The sequence below is a fragment of the Vicugna pacos genome, chromosome 12 (genome assembly GCF_048564905.1).
Source record: "Vicugna pacos chromosome 12, VicPac4, whole genome shotgun sequence".
NCBI lineage: Eukaryota > Metazoa > Chordata > Mammalia > Artiodactyla > Camelidae > Vicugna > Vicugna pacos.
The window spans coordinates 11,564,464-11,581,670 of NC_132998.1; the positions used below are offsets into that span (position 1 = coordinate 11,564,464).

General features: G+C 46.4%; 1 protein-coding gene and 1 long non-coding RNA gene across 2 annotated transcripts; one reads left to right on the forward strand and one right to left on the reverse strand.

The window, feature by feature from the left end:
• Positions 1-1,968: 1,968 nt before the first annotated feature.
• On the forward strand, positions 1,969-14,747 carry CELA1 (chymotrypsin like elastase 1). Its single transcript, XM_006202990.4, has 8 exons — positions 1,969-2,027; positions 2,710-2,792; positions 3,978-4,078; positions 4,957-5,082; positions 6,164-6,300; positions 7,513-7,658; positions 13,689-13,838; positions 14,600-14,747. Exons 1-8 carry the CDS (start codon positions 1,988-1,990, stop codon positions 14,615-14,617), a joined length of 801 nt encoding a protein of 266 aa, XP_006203052.2. The 5' UTR covers positions 1,969-1,987; the 3' UTR covers positions 14,618-14,747.
• LOC116282610 (uncharacterized) lies at positions 10,892-17,184 on the reverse strand. The gene is made up of 2 exons (XR_012078342.1): positions 16,861-17,184; positions 10,892-11,095 (listed from the first exon to the last, which is right to left on the reverse strand). It is a non-coding gene; the product is annotated as an uncharacterized lncRNA (long non-coding RNA).
• Positions 17,185-17,207: the final 23 nt, after the last annotated feature.

Genomic DNA, 17,207 nt, shown 5'->3' on the forward strand with positions numbered 1-17,207 from the left:
TCATGACACTCCCACACCTATTGCTTCAGAGTAGTAATTGCTAAATATAAAACTTCTAGACCCCTTTTCTATGAATACACAAATATATATGTGTGTGTGTGTATGGTATATGCAATATATATATATATATATATGTGCACACACACACACAGTACCACACTGTCACTTAATGTCCTCATTTAATATACCAAGGACATCTTTTCATGGCAGGTCATTTAAATCTAACTCATTCTTTTTAAAACCTGGATAGTATTCTTTAATATGATTAAACTCACTTTCTCTAAACTTCCCCTGATGAATACCTAGGTTTTCCCAAATTTGGTGACAAGCTTTGTGACAAACTGTACTAGAACTCACATCCTCATACATTTATTTTTGTACCTGTGTTTATTTCAAAAAGATGCATTCCCAGAACTAGTGTTGCTTAGTTAGAAGGAATGCAGTGCCTTTAAATGGAAGCTGAAGCCCCCCTCTATGACTCATTCTAAGAGTAAGGATAAAAAAAGTCTGACCAGTGTGGGAGATGAGGCCAGGCATGTTGATTAGGCCACGGCATGAGGGCCTTAAATGCAGTCCTAGACAGTCTGGTTTTTAAGCAAATACAGACTGGGCTTCCCCCAGGGTACAGAGATGGCAGAGATATTGACACTACGTTCAAAGGCTCCCTTGGAGTGTGTGATGTGGAGGGATAACCTTTAGGCGGCCCTCAAGCCTCCTCTTGGACTCCTCATCCTGCGGCTAGAGCTGTCTCCCTACTCTCTAGGGAAAGCAGGGAGGTGGGAGGAGAAAGACAAAGGAGGCCCGGTTCCCCAGCCAGCTCAGCCCTCTTCCCCAGGTCTGCCGGGTGTTAAAATGCTGAGGGGTGGGCTGGAGAGGGAGCCCTCCAGGTTACCCAAGCATCAGAGTGCAATTCCCTTGAACACCCCAAGGCCCTGAAAAGGTGACAGCCTGTACAGAACTCCTTCTCCAGCCTTTTCTAGGCCTCTCCCACACCTGCAGGCATGCAGCTTGAATTCCCGAGTATCTAGGCAACAAAAGCCCCCAGGTGGACTGGCTGACTTGCCTGCCTCCCCCAGGCTTCCTGGCTTCTCTGCCTAAATCCCAGCTCCACCCACAGTCCTCTGCTCCAGGACCTCCCAACTGAGAGTTCTCCGCCCAATTTAAGGCACACAGCACCTCCCTCCTTCCCTCCTGACTCTGAAGGGCAGAGCCTTTCACCTACTGCGGGATGCACCTGCTCCCCAACCCCTGCTCCCTAACCCCTGCTCCCTCTGCCCTCCACCCTCAGAGCCCACAATCTGAGGGCTCCCTTGTCTAACCCGCCCCACACTCTCCTCCCTTGGGAACTCTCTTTTCTTTTTCTTTCCTTTTTTTTTTTTTTTTTTTTTTTGGCTCTCCCTGTGAGTCTTCCCAAACCTGATTCCTATTACCCTCCTCCACCAGAATTCTCTCCAAGGCATCTACTTTGCTTTTGTCTCCCTGGATTGACACTGCTGTCTGCATGCTGGGGGCACATCCCATCTGCCGCTAGGAGAAAGGAGACTTAGCTGTCCCTTCTTGTGAACCACTCTTCCCTCCTCCAGCCCTCTCCTTGTCTCCACCTCCCAGAGCACAGGGTAGCTCATTGCACTTACAGTGCCCCGGAGGACGGTGAGGCAGTGGCAGGCTATGAGGGGCGCGCCCAGAGGGAAAAGCCAGTCCTGGTTCTCCATCTTATTTCTGAAACAGGCAGGGTTCGCTGGAGATGTTTCAACTGAAAGCAGATGATTAATTCATCTCACCTTGTTCTGTCTTTGAACATAGATAAATTTGTTTACTTGAAAAGAAATATTTTCATGTGTGTTTCCATGTCACCTGTGATTTTTCCCTGCCTTCCACGCGCAGCCCTGCCAGTTGGCAGGAAGAAAGTCAGCAAAGCTGCTGATAAGAGGAGTATAAAGAGGGCTTGGTTCATGGCAGGGGGGCAGTGGTCTACTCTGCTGGCAACATGCTGCGCTTGCTGGTGTTCGCAACCTTGGTCCTTTATGGTAAGTGGGTCATCTGCCCCGAGTTCTGTAGGGAGGGGGAGTGAGCAGGAGGGTCAGAAAGCTTTCCCTGAGCCCAGGCCGGCTCTCCATCCCAGGGCAGGAGGGACACTCTGCCTGTGAGTCCAGCAAAAACTTTACTCTCCTGGAGCCCCTGAGAGGAAAGTTCAGGGGCCTCTGGTGGACAGGTCCCAGAGCCATGAAGCAGAAAGAAGCCACTTCCGGGGCCCTGGGCTTCCCCACCACCCCTACTGATAGGAAGACATCCTCAGCAGGTGCTGGCTGTCACTGCACTGCTGTCCCTACCCCCTGGAGCACCCTGCCTAAGCACTGTGTGGGAGTCGGTGGGAACTGGGGAGGGAGCGGGGAGTCACCGTCACCGCAGGCCAAGGGATGACCCTGAGAAAGGCTGAGACCACAAGAAGGAACGAGGAACCTCTGGGGCCTGGCCTGGTGATGTGAGCTGGGTTCTTCACAGCATGCCAGAGTACTGGGGATGCGAAGGGGGGAAGCAGAAAGCACTCAGACTTCCCTGCTTTCAAAAGGGGCTTAGAGAACTCACAGGCCCCTCATTTGCTAGGGAGGAACTGTGAATTTGCAGGCACAGCACAATGGCCATCCCCACCTCCCACCCTGAGCTGACCCCATGCTTAGTCATCACTCACTTTTCTGCTGCCCCACAAAGGACACAGCACCCAGGACTTTCCAGAAACCAATGCCCGGGTAGTCGGAGGGACTGAGGCCACAAAGACTTCTTGGCCCTCTCAGGTGGGTATTCCTTCACAGCCCCAGATTTCCAATTAAATAAGAGATGCCTGTGCCCTGATATACAGCGCTATGTGTATCTGTGTATATCCTTATCAACAGGAAGCTCTCCAAATGCCTGGATTCTAGATTTTAAAGATGAATGGGAACCGGGCTGAGGTGTTTTATTCCTAAAGGTAAAAAGCTTGGAGGAGGGGACTTAAACACCAGCCTCACTCACGCTCTCAGGCACACACCCAAACACAAACCACACAGACATTTCCAGTCACACCACTTGTGCCACACTAGCAAGACTGTGGGCCAGACCCACACCTCAGACCCTAGAAACCTTCACACACACACACGCATGCACACCCGCGTGCGCACGCACACACACACTCCACATGGCACATCACGCATTCAAGTGCACCGCTGGCCCCAAGTAGAGCATGCTGCTCATTTGGCTATTTAAAGAGTTTCCACTTTTGAAATAGGGCAGCTAGGCTTTGATTTAAGGAAGTCTGAATGTGTAAAACTGGCAGATTAACTGGTGAATAGCCCCGCTTTGAGAGGAATCACTGCAATTAGAATTCAATTCAATTTACAAAAGCTTGCACCTCAGTTTTGGGGAGTAGAGCTATTGTGTGATATGAGGTGCTGAAGGAGAAGCCATGAACTAATAAAAACGAACACCCCAGTGGTATTTCTAAGCCTCCGCTGAAGTGAGGAGACAGGGTGTATCTTGAAAACATTGGAGTGGGAGCTCTGGGGGCCTATTCTTGTGACTTTGTTGATGGAGCGATTCCGTGGCTACATTTCTGTCCCAAGAGGGAGTGCAGGTAGAAGGACCTGGGTTCTGCACCCTTTGCAACAACCTAGGATAAGGACGCCAAATGCACCGTGTACATGCGCCTTTACTCCACTTTACGCCACCATCCACGTGCACAGCCAACATCACCAACTGACAGTGCATTCTCTTCTGCTGGTCCCAGAGGCATCTACATGCCCCCTTCTCACCACCACTCCAGGGAGCCACTACCAACCAATCAACAGCAACTGACAGGCCAAATGAAACCTATTTGCCATCTCTCGCCCAGAAGGGTGGAGGCTGTTTTGAGGGATGGCAGGAATTTAAGGAGGTAACGTGGTTTGGGGCAGAGCCTTTTAAGAAACACTAACCTATCCCTCTTTTCTTCTCTCCCCATCTAGATTTCCCTCCAGTACCAGTCTGGAAGTTCCTGGTCTCACACCTGTGGAGGGACCCTCATCAGACAGAACTGGGTAATGACAGCTGCTCACTGTGTGGACAGGTGAGCAAAACAAAGACCAGCTTTTCAGAGTCCCTGGAAAGGGAAGAGTCTGGCCCTGCTGGAGGAAAATCTCTCTTTGACCACTCAGGATGGTCGAGGGAGGTTTGGGGGGGGCCTGTGGGGAGGCAGTAGAATATAATGAAAATTATGAACTGCAGCATCAGGAAAGCTCAGGTTCAAATCCTGTCCCACCTTTTTCTAGCTATGTGAACTTGGATGACTTACTGAGCTATCTAAGCTCTCACTGTCTTCTCTCTAAAATGGGGTAATGATACCTACTTTGTAGAGTTATTGTGAGCAGTAAGTAGGTAAATATTTAAGTGCCTAGTCAATGCCTGGGCCAGTAATCGGTTTTTTTCATATCTCTCTTGAGCAATGGTTCTTAAATTTGAGCCTGTATCAGAATTACCTGGAAGATAGACTGCTGGACCCCACCCAGTAGAGTTTCTGATGGGGAGGTCCAGGTTGAGGCCTGACAATCTGCACTTCTAACAAGTCCCCAGGTTATGCTGATGCTGCTGGTCCAGGGACCAGGCTTTGAGAACTACTGTTCTAGAATTTATACCTCCCTCAAAAATCCCTCTGTGGACTGAGAGCTCACCACACCTCTCCCAGGTTATAAGATACTCAGCCTATGATGTTTAGCTTGGTAAACTGTTAAAATGAAGTTGACAGTAGTTTTTGTGACTTCTGCAAGTTGGCAAATCAGGGATGAGAGAGCTGGTGACGTCTTCATCCTCCAGGATCTTCCATTCTTCCTCTGCCCAGGCCAGAGAAGATGGGCTTCTGTCCTAAAGATGAGATGTAAGATGGCTCCCCAGTTTTTCTCTAAAAGAGGAAAGAGAAGGCTCACTCAGGTCTTCCCTCTCTCCATCCAGTCAACGGACCTTCCGTGTGGTGGTTGGAGAACACAACCTGAGCCAGAATGATGGCACCGAGCAGTACGTGAGCGTGCAGAAGATCGTGGTGCATCCCTCCTGGAACAGCAATAACGTGGCTGCAGGGTAGGGGCAGGGTGGGGCTGTTCTCGGGCTGGGAGGTGGGGGCAGGGTGGGGCTGTTGGTAGGCTGGGAGGTGGAGGGCTGATTGGCTGGCCATGGAGTCTTGGCTTTCTTCACATTCACCCAGGAGGATTTTGAGAATCAAGGGGTTGGAGGGCTTGAGAATATTTGAAGATATTGGGGATTTGTTTGGTCTAGGCTGGTTTCCATGACTGAATCCCCTGACGCTCCTTCTCTGCAGAGTTGAATGTTCCCATTTTTATTGTTATTATTCATTTTATGGAATAAACTCCATCAGCAAAAGGACATTTCTTAAAAATGAAACTTACAATGAGAAAACTCCTGCAAGACTGAGCTGTAAACTTTTTTTTAATTGTAATATAGTCAGTTACCATGTGTCAATTTCTGGTGAACAGCATAATGTCCCAGTCATACATATATATACATATATTTGCTATCATATTCCTTTTCATTAAAGGTTATTACACGACATTGAATATAGTTCCCTGTACTATACAGAAGAAATTTGGTTTTTTATCTATTTTTATATATAGTGGTTAAGATTTGCAAATCTCAGACTTCCAAATTTATCCCTTCCCATCCCCTTTCGCCTGGTAACCGTAAGATTTGAGCTGTAAACTTCTGGACAGGAAGTAGTTAAAATGGTGGTCAAGTCTGTAGTGTGGGAGTGGGGATGCATTCAAGCAATTGGGATATTTCTACAGAGCACTTTACATCTTTCTCCTTTGAGAATTCTTGTCCACTAGCAAGATCACCGCACTTTGCTCCTTTCTGATTCCCCATCTGTAACTGAGAGATGCGCGCTCCACTCCCCTGGGTTGTAGACCAGAGCTAGGCTACCATAGCAAGACCTCACCAGCAGGTGCCGCTGTTAAACATAGAATGTCCTGCAATCCAAAAGTGTAATTCCTCCAGTTGGAGGCTTAGTGAGTCAGCCTCCTCGTTCTTCAAAGTCTCTGGTTTCCAATTCCATGGGGACACAAGGCTTGGGGAGGGCCTGTCCATATGCCGACCTGAAGGAAGGCCCGATCCCGCTGGTGAGCAGCCTCCTTCCCTCCCGCAGCTACGACATCGCCGTGCTGCGCCTGGCCCGGAGCGTTACCCTCAACAGCTACGTCCAGCTGGGCGTTCTGCCACAGTCTGGAACCATCCTGGCTAACAACACTCCCTGCTACATCACAGGCTGGGGCAGGACCAAGAGTAAGTCACCTCCACTGGCACCATCCACCACACATATCCTGATTCGGTAGCTCAGCTTCTGGGGCACTTTTTCTGTGGGCGTAGGTGTCCACAGACCAGAAACCAGAGGAACCAGAGATAAAATAACTGGTGCATGATATCAAGCTGAGAACAAGGCCATGGAGTAGTCCAGTCAGAGAGTCACAGACTCTTACAACTAAAAAAAAAGAATATTTTGTACCAGCCTCTCATTTTCTACATGAGAAAACTGAGGCCCAAAGAAATTAAAGACCTTGTTCAAGATCATGTGCCTAGTTAGTAACTAGTTAGTTGGGGCCAGAACACAGGTATCCTGGCTCCCACTTTGGCGGTCACTACACCATTATGCTGCCTCCAAAGACAGTCCCTGGGCTGTGGGTTGGAGTGAGTGAACCAGGGTGGCTGCAGGTCTAAAGTCAAGGCAGAGGAGGCCTCAGCCCTCTTCTGGTCATCATGGGAAGATTTCTAGTAGGAAAATCACTCAAATGACAAGGAAAGGTGGGAGAGGCTGTGGGCAAAGACAGTTAACAAGGGCAGAGACAGCCAGCCTGACACAGGTGGCTATCAGCCATCCGGCAGCAGCTGAGCTCCAGAGAAGACGCGTGGCCCTGCTGTGTGCAGCCGGTCTACTGGGAAAACCTGGGGCTGAGGGAGACATGCTTCTCATCTAGCTCTGCTCTCTTGTTCACTTAATGTCATTGTGGTTCAATTTCTTGATCTATATATAACATGAAAGGGTTGTTGGAAGGATCCAAAGAAATAATTCATGTGCAAAGGCTTTGAAAAGTCAAAAAAGCCAGATAAAGGAAAGCCACATGGAGCTCTTAAGAAATGGAAAGAAGGGTGCACAGTCCCAGTTCTGCTTCATGGGGCTCACTGTGTAAGGAGGAAGTAGCACAGACAGATAAGTTATCAACAAATAAGACCATTCTAGTTACTTCATTAAGGTATCCATGAGTTTAAGGAAAAAAAAAGAGGCAGGGGTACCATTGGTGGTTTGGAGCCTGGGAACAGTAATTAAGGATGACTCCATGAAGGAAGGCGCTTGTAGCTTCCATATAAAGAAAGAAAAGAGAGAAAAGAAGCATTGCCTGACTTCAGCTTTCATCAGAGCTTAGGGAGGTTTGGCTAGGTGTGGAAGTTTTCCTGGGTCAGCATCTGGGGCTGACCTCCAATGCTGTGTGTCCTGTACAGCCAATGGGCAGCTGGCCCAGACCCTGCAGCAGGCCTACCTGCCCGTCGTGGACTACGCCACCTGCTCCAGCTCCTCCTACTGGGGCTCCACTGTGAAGAACACCATGGTGTGCGCTGGAGGAGATGGAGTTCGTGCTGGATGCCAGGTAAACACATGCAGAAAGTGTCAGAAGTCCCACCCCGGGTCCCTCCCCTCCCTGCCCCTCACCTTTTCCTCACCTTCTGTTCCAAACCTACTCCACCCCTATGTATAGACTCAGCTTCCTGTTCTAGCATCTGAATGAGAATGATTCTGTGCTACTAAGTCTATGCTCACGGAATCTCAAAGTCGAAAGGAACCTTAAAATTCATCTGGCCTAGTGCCCCCACCTCAGAAGTTTGTATGTGGCCCAACGTTTGTGTGTTGGTATATGTGTGTGTTCTTTGGAGGTTTTTTGTAACCTAGCTTTTTTTTTTTTTATGGCTGCAGTGGAGCTGAGCCTAGAGCAATGGTTGTAATTGTATATAAGGTAGCTCCCCTCCCATCAACCCCAGTTTTTCTTATAGCTCTTCCACCGCCACTCTTTTGACTCAGTAGTATTTATAGCGGTATGTATATAAGTGAATATGGTAGTGGAAAGTGCACTAAATAGTTTTATAATAGTTCATATATATATATATGTAGAATCATCTTCTATTTAGACAAGATCAATTGGCAATACGCCGTCTTACAGATTTCATAATGAAGTTCAACAAATGTTCCTGATCCTCTACTAAATGTCAGGCACTGTGTTTGATTCATCTTTGTATCAAAGATACAAAAGGTACAAAGATGAATATAAACACAGTTTCCAGTAGAGGAATGGGAGGAGCAGACATAGGACAGAACATTGTGGTACAATATGGTTAAACGTTATAATAAAGATATGCGTGGGGGGTGATATGGGAGCCCAAAAGATAGACACTTATCTCTGCCTATTGGTGTCAGAAAAGATTTGCTGTCCCTGAGCAAGTAGAGTCTATAATGAGTCCCGAAGTTTAAATAGGAGAAAGCCAGGCAAAAAAGGGGGAAAGATATTCACAGAGAGGGAACATCAAGAAAGGCATGAGCAAGAACCTAGAACACACAGAGAATCAGAGGGCACTCCCTACAGCTAGAGCAGAGGTCCGGGCCCACAGCCTCCAAATCCAGCTTTCTGCCTGTTTTTGTGTGGCCCACAGACTAAGAAGGGTTTTTAATGGTAGGGGAAAAATAAAGAAAGAAATAGTATGTCATGAGACATGAAAAATATAAAGTGCCAATGTTCATAAAAAAAGTTTTTTGGAACACAGCCATACTTGTTCACATATTGTTTAAGGCTGCTCTCACGGAGCTGGGCAGTTGTGACAGACACCGTACAGCCACAAAGCCTACGGAATTTACTCTTTGGCTGTTTACAGAAATAGCTTGCTGACCTCTGGGCTAGAACATAAACTATTACCATACTAGGGAATGTCAGGAGATGACACCAGAGGCCAGTAGGAGCCACAAGGCTTAGGCCTTCAAATGTCATGCTTGGGGACATGAAATCTACCTTAGGCATTAGGAAACCCATGGAGAGTTTAAACAGGAGAACAGCATGCTCATATTTGCCTTTTAGAAGCACTGATGATAAGGTAAGCATGTTTTTGAAGAGGGCAAAATGAGCAGGGAGACCGCTTAGGAGACAATTGCAATTATCTAGGCAAGAAATTTGACGGCCTGACTTAGGGCAGTGGAGAGGAGGGGAGGAGGAGAATGTGGAATGACTTCCAGGCATCTGATTAAAGGGATTTGGGGGAGGGGGGTGCTGCCTCAAATGAGACAAGATTTATAGGATTTGGTAGGGGGAAGGTGATGAGTTTGGTCCTGGACAAGTTGATTCTGAGATCCCAGTGTGACATTCAGTTAGAGTTAACCAGTGAGACATTAGATATAAAGAAAGTGGAGCCTGGAGGAGAAAGCCGGGCTAGAGATAGCCTTAACAGGGAACGAGATCCCTTGAAGTCCCCACCTCCCCAGGGAAAAGTGGTAGAATGAGAAAAAAACAGTGAGTTGGGGGAAGAACTGTGATACATAAGTATCTAAGTGCTTTAGGGATAGGTGAAGGCAAAGAACCCACAAGGATCTAAAAAATAGGTAAGAGAAAAACGTAGTTACAAGGGTTTTACAAAATCTCAAGAAAGACTGACAGGTCATCACATAATACACAGTGCAGCCAGGAGCCACGCTGGACAACTACCAGTGGCTACTTCAGCAGTTGGTGGGTCACTGGTAGCTATGGCCAGAGAGTTTCAATGAAGTGGTGAGGACAAAAGCTTGATCAAAGGGTAAGGAATGAAGAGGCAGTAAGAAACATACCAAGGAATGTAGAGCACTCTTTCAAGAATCTGGGATGAAAGAGGGTACAAAAGAAGTCTGGTAGCTGTAAGGAGGATGAAAGTCATGGAGGAGGTGGATCTTTTAAGAGGGAAGAAAATTGAATGTGTTCCTGGCAGAGAGGAAAGGCTCCTGTAGAATCGGAGAAAGGGAACAAATGCATAAAGATCCCAGAGGAGAAGGAAGAGATGGGACCAAGAGCACAGGAGAGGCTGGCTTTGAACAGAAGAGGGACACAGAAATGTGCCTGGACATGAAAGAGTGTGCAGGCTGGGGAGCTGGAAGTTGGCGGGTATTCTGCAATGCTGCTTCTATTTACCCATGAACTAGGAGTCAGACTGAATTCTGAGAATGAAGGACAAGGGTTGTACAGATCTAGATTAATTAAGGTGAATGGGAAGAAGGATTGGCCTCCAAGATGTTACTGATAGGCTGAGGTTGGAGACCACGCAATTACCACATGGGTTTATGATTCACTCCATTTTACTCAAAGACCTGGTTGTAGGGAGTGGATTAATCCAGGGCTGGGTTTTCATGTGTTATTAGGGACATAAAGACAGGACTGCAGATCAAACACAAGCTTCAAGCAAGGTGGAGGAGGAAGAGAAGCCAGCAGAAGGCTGGTAGGCTGGCTGAAATAGTAGAATCAAAGGATTCAAGGGGTTTTGAGTGTGTGTGTGTGTGTGTGTGTGTGTGTGTGTATGCGCGCGCACTTAGAACTATGGAGGTAAGGTGATCAACTCATCCCAGTTTTCTCAGGACTTCCCAGGTGCCCACTGGGCGAGGGGTGGGGGAACACAACCTAAAAGTTGAGAGTTATATTTTATTTGGTGACCTTACTGAGAACTATATCGCAGAAGACAGCCTTTCAGAAAGCTCTGAGGAATTGTTCCAAGCAGGTAAGGGAGGAGCCAGGATAAACAGTTTTTCCTGGAAAAACAAAAACAAAAAAACATGGAGTTGCACATCAAAGATTACTGCTAATCACAAAAACCAGACATCTCAAGTTGATGATTTTAATGCTTTTCTATGCGTGGGAAGATGCGAGAGTCTGGGCTCAGAGAAATTATTCCTCTGGTCTGCATCATAACTATCTAGGGCCAGTATCCTCTTTTTCTCCATCCTGGAATCCCCTCAGGGCACACCATGGAGAGTGGTTGCAGTGGCTGGTGTAGCTGGTGGCTTGATGGCAGGCAACATTCTTTACTGAAATGGCAAGAAATATTGTTTTGTCCACACCGGTATTAAAACTGGGAACCCTACATGCAAGTAGGGGCAAAAAAAGAGACAAACGCATGAGTCAAGCTCTTCCACATCCTCATCAACCAGCTTCACCTATAATCTCAAAGTTTAATCTTCTGAGTTTAATTCACTTCCCTCTGCTCTCTCTCAAGGCCTTGAACTCTGAAAAACTAGAGTCCTTTTCTTCTGGCTGCCACTCGAAATTGGCAATTCTTGAGGCAATTATGTCTCCAGGTCTCTTCCCACTGGAGTTTCCCAAATACAGTGTTTTTGTTTTCTGCCTTCCCAACTCTTCTCCTCATAGTATATTCACTGAACCCCTCTGGCCTCAATCTACGCACTCCCACTGAGCTCCTTCCCCTATCTTCCTTCTGCCCTAAAATCCTCAGGCACACCCTCCATCTCTGCAAAGACTTTGTTTCTTTTCAGGTCAATTAGCATAAAACAACAGTATTATATTCAGTTACCTTATGTTCCTCTAGCTTAGAAATACTCTCAGATCCTTATCAGAATCTGAGTGGAAGATATTTAGGCTGTTTTGAGAACAGTAATCTAAAGAAAATATCATCCTTTCCTAAACATAGTTGGGGTGGGGTACAGCTATTTCCTTTTTAAAATAATTAGCACCAATTTGAACTTTTGGTCTCTTTCCCTAGTTCCTTATTTTTTTAGGTTTTAATTTTTATTGAAGCTGTATGTATTAAATTGCTTAAGGTGGCAAATAAAACTATGAGGCTTAGTAATGGAAAAGTACATGTGCTCCTCCTGCTACCTCAACTTTTCCCTCCCCGGAAGGGACCACTTTCAACTCTTTTCAGCTGATTTGGCGGGGGGGGGGGGGGGGGGGGCGGCGGTTGTCTACATCCACCTCTCTAAAAGCATATACCTCTATCGCAACTTTTCAGCTCACACATTTTGGGATGTGTGGAATCTCTCTTCCTTTTACATATATATACTTGGCCTTCAAGTATGAACTTTTCTGATGTCCACCCCAACCTTCCAAAATAATTTTGGTTAGATTAACAATTTAGTGTTTATTATAATTATGTAAAATGCTGTTCACAAGCAAACGGTGTTGTATTCTAGGATTACTATTCATTCCCTGTATAACTTTGCTTACCCTGGAGTTAATAATTGTCTTTTTTTATTTGCATAATATACACTCAGCTTATCATGGGTTCAGCCCCTTACTCTCCACTAATTTATAAATAACCCATTTTTATGTTCTCTTGAGCCCTGTGTCTTGGTATGGGTCTATTTGCATTCATTGTGAAGGATACTTAGTGGGTTTTTTCATTCTGGAAACTCCAGACGTTTGGTTCTGAAATTGTTTATTTGTTAAAGATTTCCTTCCTTCCATTTTTATTTTCTCTTTCTAGAGTCTCTGTTATTAACACATTTATCTCCTAAACTGGTCCTCCTATTTTATTTTCTTCCGGTATTTTGTCTACTGTATCTTCCAATCCTTCCAATCTTACATTTCTTCAATCATATCATAATTTCCAAAGTCTCTTTTTGTTTTCTGAATGTTTTGTTTAATAACTTGCTGTTCTTGTTTCATGGATGCAACATTAATCATAGTTTTGTTGCCTGTATTCTTCTCCCCGAATACTTTTGGTTGCCTTCATTTTTTTTTGTTTATTTCTTTGTCTCTTTGTTTTGATCTTTATTTTTATATTGGTGAATTTCTTCAGATATTTGGTAATCCTTGACCATCTGCTCTTAGTTCAGAGTGGGATGGTGAAAAGCTGATAGGTAGCTCTGAGCCTTCAGTGGGGTTCATCTATAGTGAACTGCTTTGTCAGTGACCTGACTAGGCCATTTCACTGGAGGACCTCCAATGTTAGTATCTATAGGTCTTCCCTCTTGTGCTGATCAGATTCTGCGGAGAAATATCTTCCAATTTTGTGTATGGAATCACAGAACTGATATTCTGGGAACTGAGTAGGGAAAAGAATGTCAAGGGTATATTCTGTAAACCTAGGTTCCTCTTATTCTAAGCCCAAGCATGTATCTGCTACCCAATACATCGCTTTCTATCCTCTTCACCCCAGTTTAGTTTAACATATGATGACTACCTACCTGTATCTAAATACTAAGTCTAATTAGATCCATTGGTTTATATTCTGGGGACAAAGAAATCATTAGAACACTTTACTTCTCCAACCCCGGGTTCATTTTAAGTCAGTAGCAGCTATTGAGCTTAAGAAGATCGAAGTTCTATGCTAGCATTGTAGAGAAGAAAAATATCAGTAAGAGAGAGTTCCTGTCTTAAGCAGCTCATAGATTATGCATGGGAAGTAGAAAGAAATTATGAAACCAAAATACAAGGCAGAACATGACATAAATGCTGCAAAAGAAAGGAAGAAATTCTATGGTTGTTTAGGCAGGAAGAAGAGATTCATCTTGATTGTGGGGATATGAAGCAAATAGGAATCTGAATTGGAGCTTTTAAACAGCACAGGATTTTACAAATAGAGATGGGGATGGGCAGAGTGTAAGCAGAAGCAAAGGCAACAGATCTGGAGTTTTAGGACTCTGCTTCTCCTCTCTGCAGGGTGATTCAGGGGGGCCCCTTAATTGCTTGGTGAATGGCCGGTATAGTGTCCACGGTGTGACCAGCTTTGTGTCCAGCCTGGGCTGTAATGTCTCCAAGAAGCCTACTGTCTTCACCCGGGTCTCTGCTTACATCTCTTGGATAAATAACGTGAGTCCTCTCAAATGATGGGTTGAAACAGGGTCACCTGGAGACCCATGCACTGGCTGGGGTGGGGAACAAAAGTTGGGCAGGGGAAGCCATCATCTTCCTCACCACATTCAAATGTTTACTCCTTTCCCTTCCCTCCGTAGTGCATTTTCCCTCAATAATGCTGCCATCCTAACTTCCCCATCACATACTCACTAAGCAGGCTTCACCACATTGTCTACTGCTTAGGGTAATAAGACAGTGGCAACAGCAGATCTGAACTAGGTACATATCAGTACTGTCCTGAGTCACAGTCAAGGGGAAAATGGCTTCAGAAAGGCCTGCGTGCTCCTGGGCAAGTACAGGAGCGCTGACTTTCTCCCCCTCCAGCTCTTCCTAAGGGCATTGTGAGAATTTGCTCTACTCTTTGGAAAGAGGTTTTACCACCTTCAACAACGCTTGAGGGTTAGGTGAGACTCTGCCCACGCTGACCCTGGTGGTAGAGCCTCACAGTCATCCCCGACTGTACCCTCCAGCCTTCTGGAGCCTTGTGGCATGAACCTTAACTCACAACTGTTGCAAGGTCTGCCCTTGCCACGAAGTCCTGAGTATGTGCCTGTAACGCTGAATTGTCCTGACACAGCTGAGGACTCCTTCTGGCCTCCCCACCTTCTCAACTCCCCATAAACCCAGTATAGGGCCAACTCAACTGGGAGCACTGAAGAAAAAAGAAAGGAGGTGGGTGGAAGTTGCTGACTGGATATAACTGGTTTTTTCTTCAGGCCATTGCCAACAACTGAATATTTTCCTGAGTCCATCGGCCTTGCCAAGGTGATTCTTAGGTCCACAGCAGGACTTGAGGCCATCAAGCAAAAAACACTGTAAGAGACTATTGAGCCAGATATAGAAAAACAAATAAAACTGAACATACATATTACTCTGTGTCTTTTTATTTGCAATTAAGCCCTTTAGAGGAAATGCAACTATAGGACCAAAGTCGGATTTCACCACATTTCTGGGATGGTTCTTCCAGTTGCTGCCACCTCTGTCAGTTCACAAACTAAGCTAAGTGGGAGTGGTCTTACATTATCTTTTGTGGATTATTTTAGGATCTACCTATCCATTCATCTGTCCATCTGCCCCTCCTCCCATGCATATTTGCTATATTCAGAGGCACAGAGGGCTTTAAAATGTTCCCGAGTGACTAAATGTGCCCTGATGCTCCTAGGTAGACTGTGAGCTCATCCTTCTTTTGTTTCTTGCTTCAGTGCCCAGAACAGTGTTTACCCCAAGGCTCTGGGCCATGGCAACTACTAGGATACATTAGAGATATGAGTATATGATTAGGTGGTGGGTCAGATACCAGCAGACAATGAAAGCGAAAAATTAGAAAGGACACTACAGAGGAAAGAATAGAAAAAAGGAGAAAAGAAGATACGAAACAAAGAAAGCAAAGGGTTGAGGGGAAGAGGCAGAACAAAAGGGAGAAGAAACAATAATACGGGGCCTCAAACTAATTATGAGTCAGCACTTCAAGGCTGGGACTAAAATAGGCAACCGGATCCGGGGTTCTGTAAACCACAGAGAACTGGGAAGCTGATAATTCTATCCTACCCTGGCCAGGAACTCAAGTCTGTTAGAGTGGCCTATGTAGAGTAAAGAGGGAACTGAAAGAAGAAGGCTAAGAGGATGAGAAGAAGCTTTTCATCGCAATCACTGAGGACCAGAGGAGAGGAGCAGGGTAGTTAACACTGTAGCAGGAGAAACTGGCTAAGACCGGTCCTGGAACCGGTTGGCTGCTTTGTCAGCAGAGGCTTCTAGAAAGAAGCTTGGCTAGAGTCAGGACACCTCTATTCCCGTCTCACTTCTCCCACCGAGGAACTGGGTAACCTTTCTGTTACTCAGTTTCACTACCTAGTTAACTTCTGAAGATTTTTCCTACATGATTTTGGTGACCGTCAATTTCAGTTCCCAAGGGGTAGGCACTGAAGAGGGATTCTGAGGAAGTAGTGGCTGGGCTGCATTGCTGAAGATGCTGTGAATTCCTGGGAGTAAATCAGGTATCGGCCTTCTGCTAGGGACACACATCTGTTATCATCGCCATCTTCTCCTAGTGTTCCCACAGCCCCACCATCCTCTGGCTTCTATCCACTTCTCCCCATCCAACATCGAGTCCTTCCATTGTCTTCATTTTGCCCCTTCTAGACCATCTCTACAGTTAACATTATAACGGAATAAACCCTAATGACCTATTACCTGAATATTTTGTATCCATCTCTATAAATGAATTAAGCACATTGCATTATAATCACCTGATTACCAACCTATCTCCACTTCCAGACTTGAAACATCTTAAAGTCAGGGATCACATTTTTAAAATTCATTCTTGCCTTCCCAACACCCAGCAGTGCCTGTCACAGGTTGACCCTGAATGCAGTACATCTGCCTGGGGGAATAAACTGGAAAACAATAGCAGACAAGGCCCTACGATTTTGTTTCAGGCCTCCAGCTTCCCTCTCCACTCCTTAGTAAAGGTATTTTGACCCTCTTCCCTTCCTTCAGGGAATTTTACCTGCACTGTAAAATCCTTGAGTAAACGGTCCCTCCAAACCTAGTGTCCTAATTAGGTCAAGGAGTAGGTTCCTTTTGGAGACCTTCTTCCTATTTGTAATCAGCGGTTGTGATCTCAGCAGTCCTATCTCAACTTTCACAATCTCTGTTCTCATATCCTGCCTCATCTAGTACACTGGACTCGTTCATCCAGCTGGAAAAATGTGCTCCCCACCCCCAGCACAGGCTTCCATAACCTCCTCCTCAGCCTGTTTTCAATCAGACGTCTCCTTTCCTAAGCGGGCCCCGTCTCCCCTTCTAGCTCAGTTGTTCTCCCTTTCAAACCCAGATCTGGAGTCCTGTCCCCTTTGCGCATCCGACCCCTACCAGTTCTGGGTTTAGAGCCAACCTCTCTGATACAGGCTTTCCATCTTTATAAAGACGGCGCCCTGGAGTAAGAAATCCATTTTCCTGGGTGACCCAGTACACATACCCGTAGAAGTCAAGCACGCTTTCCGACACAATACTCTAGTTGAGTGCAAATCGCTGTTCTCCACGCTATCATTTCAGTTATTTCCCGTGCTCATCGTGATAGCTAATCGGCTTTCGGGAACCAACGCGTCTTGGCCAGTTTGAGAACGGTGCAACGGGGCTGGCGCTCCCACACCTCCGCGCGGGAGGCGGGGAGGCTGGCCCGCGGCGAGCGCCGCCGCCTGAGGGCAGGCCCGAGTTTCCGGCCTGCTGCGAACAGGCCCAGGCCCAGCCCCAGCCTGAGTGCCCCAGGGCCTCGGGCCGCACGGGGATGGCGAGGCGGCGGCGGGGCGGGGTGCGCGGCGCGAG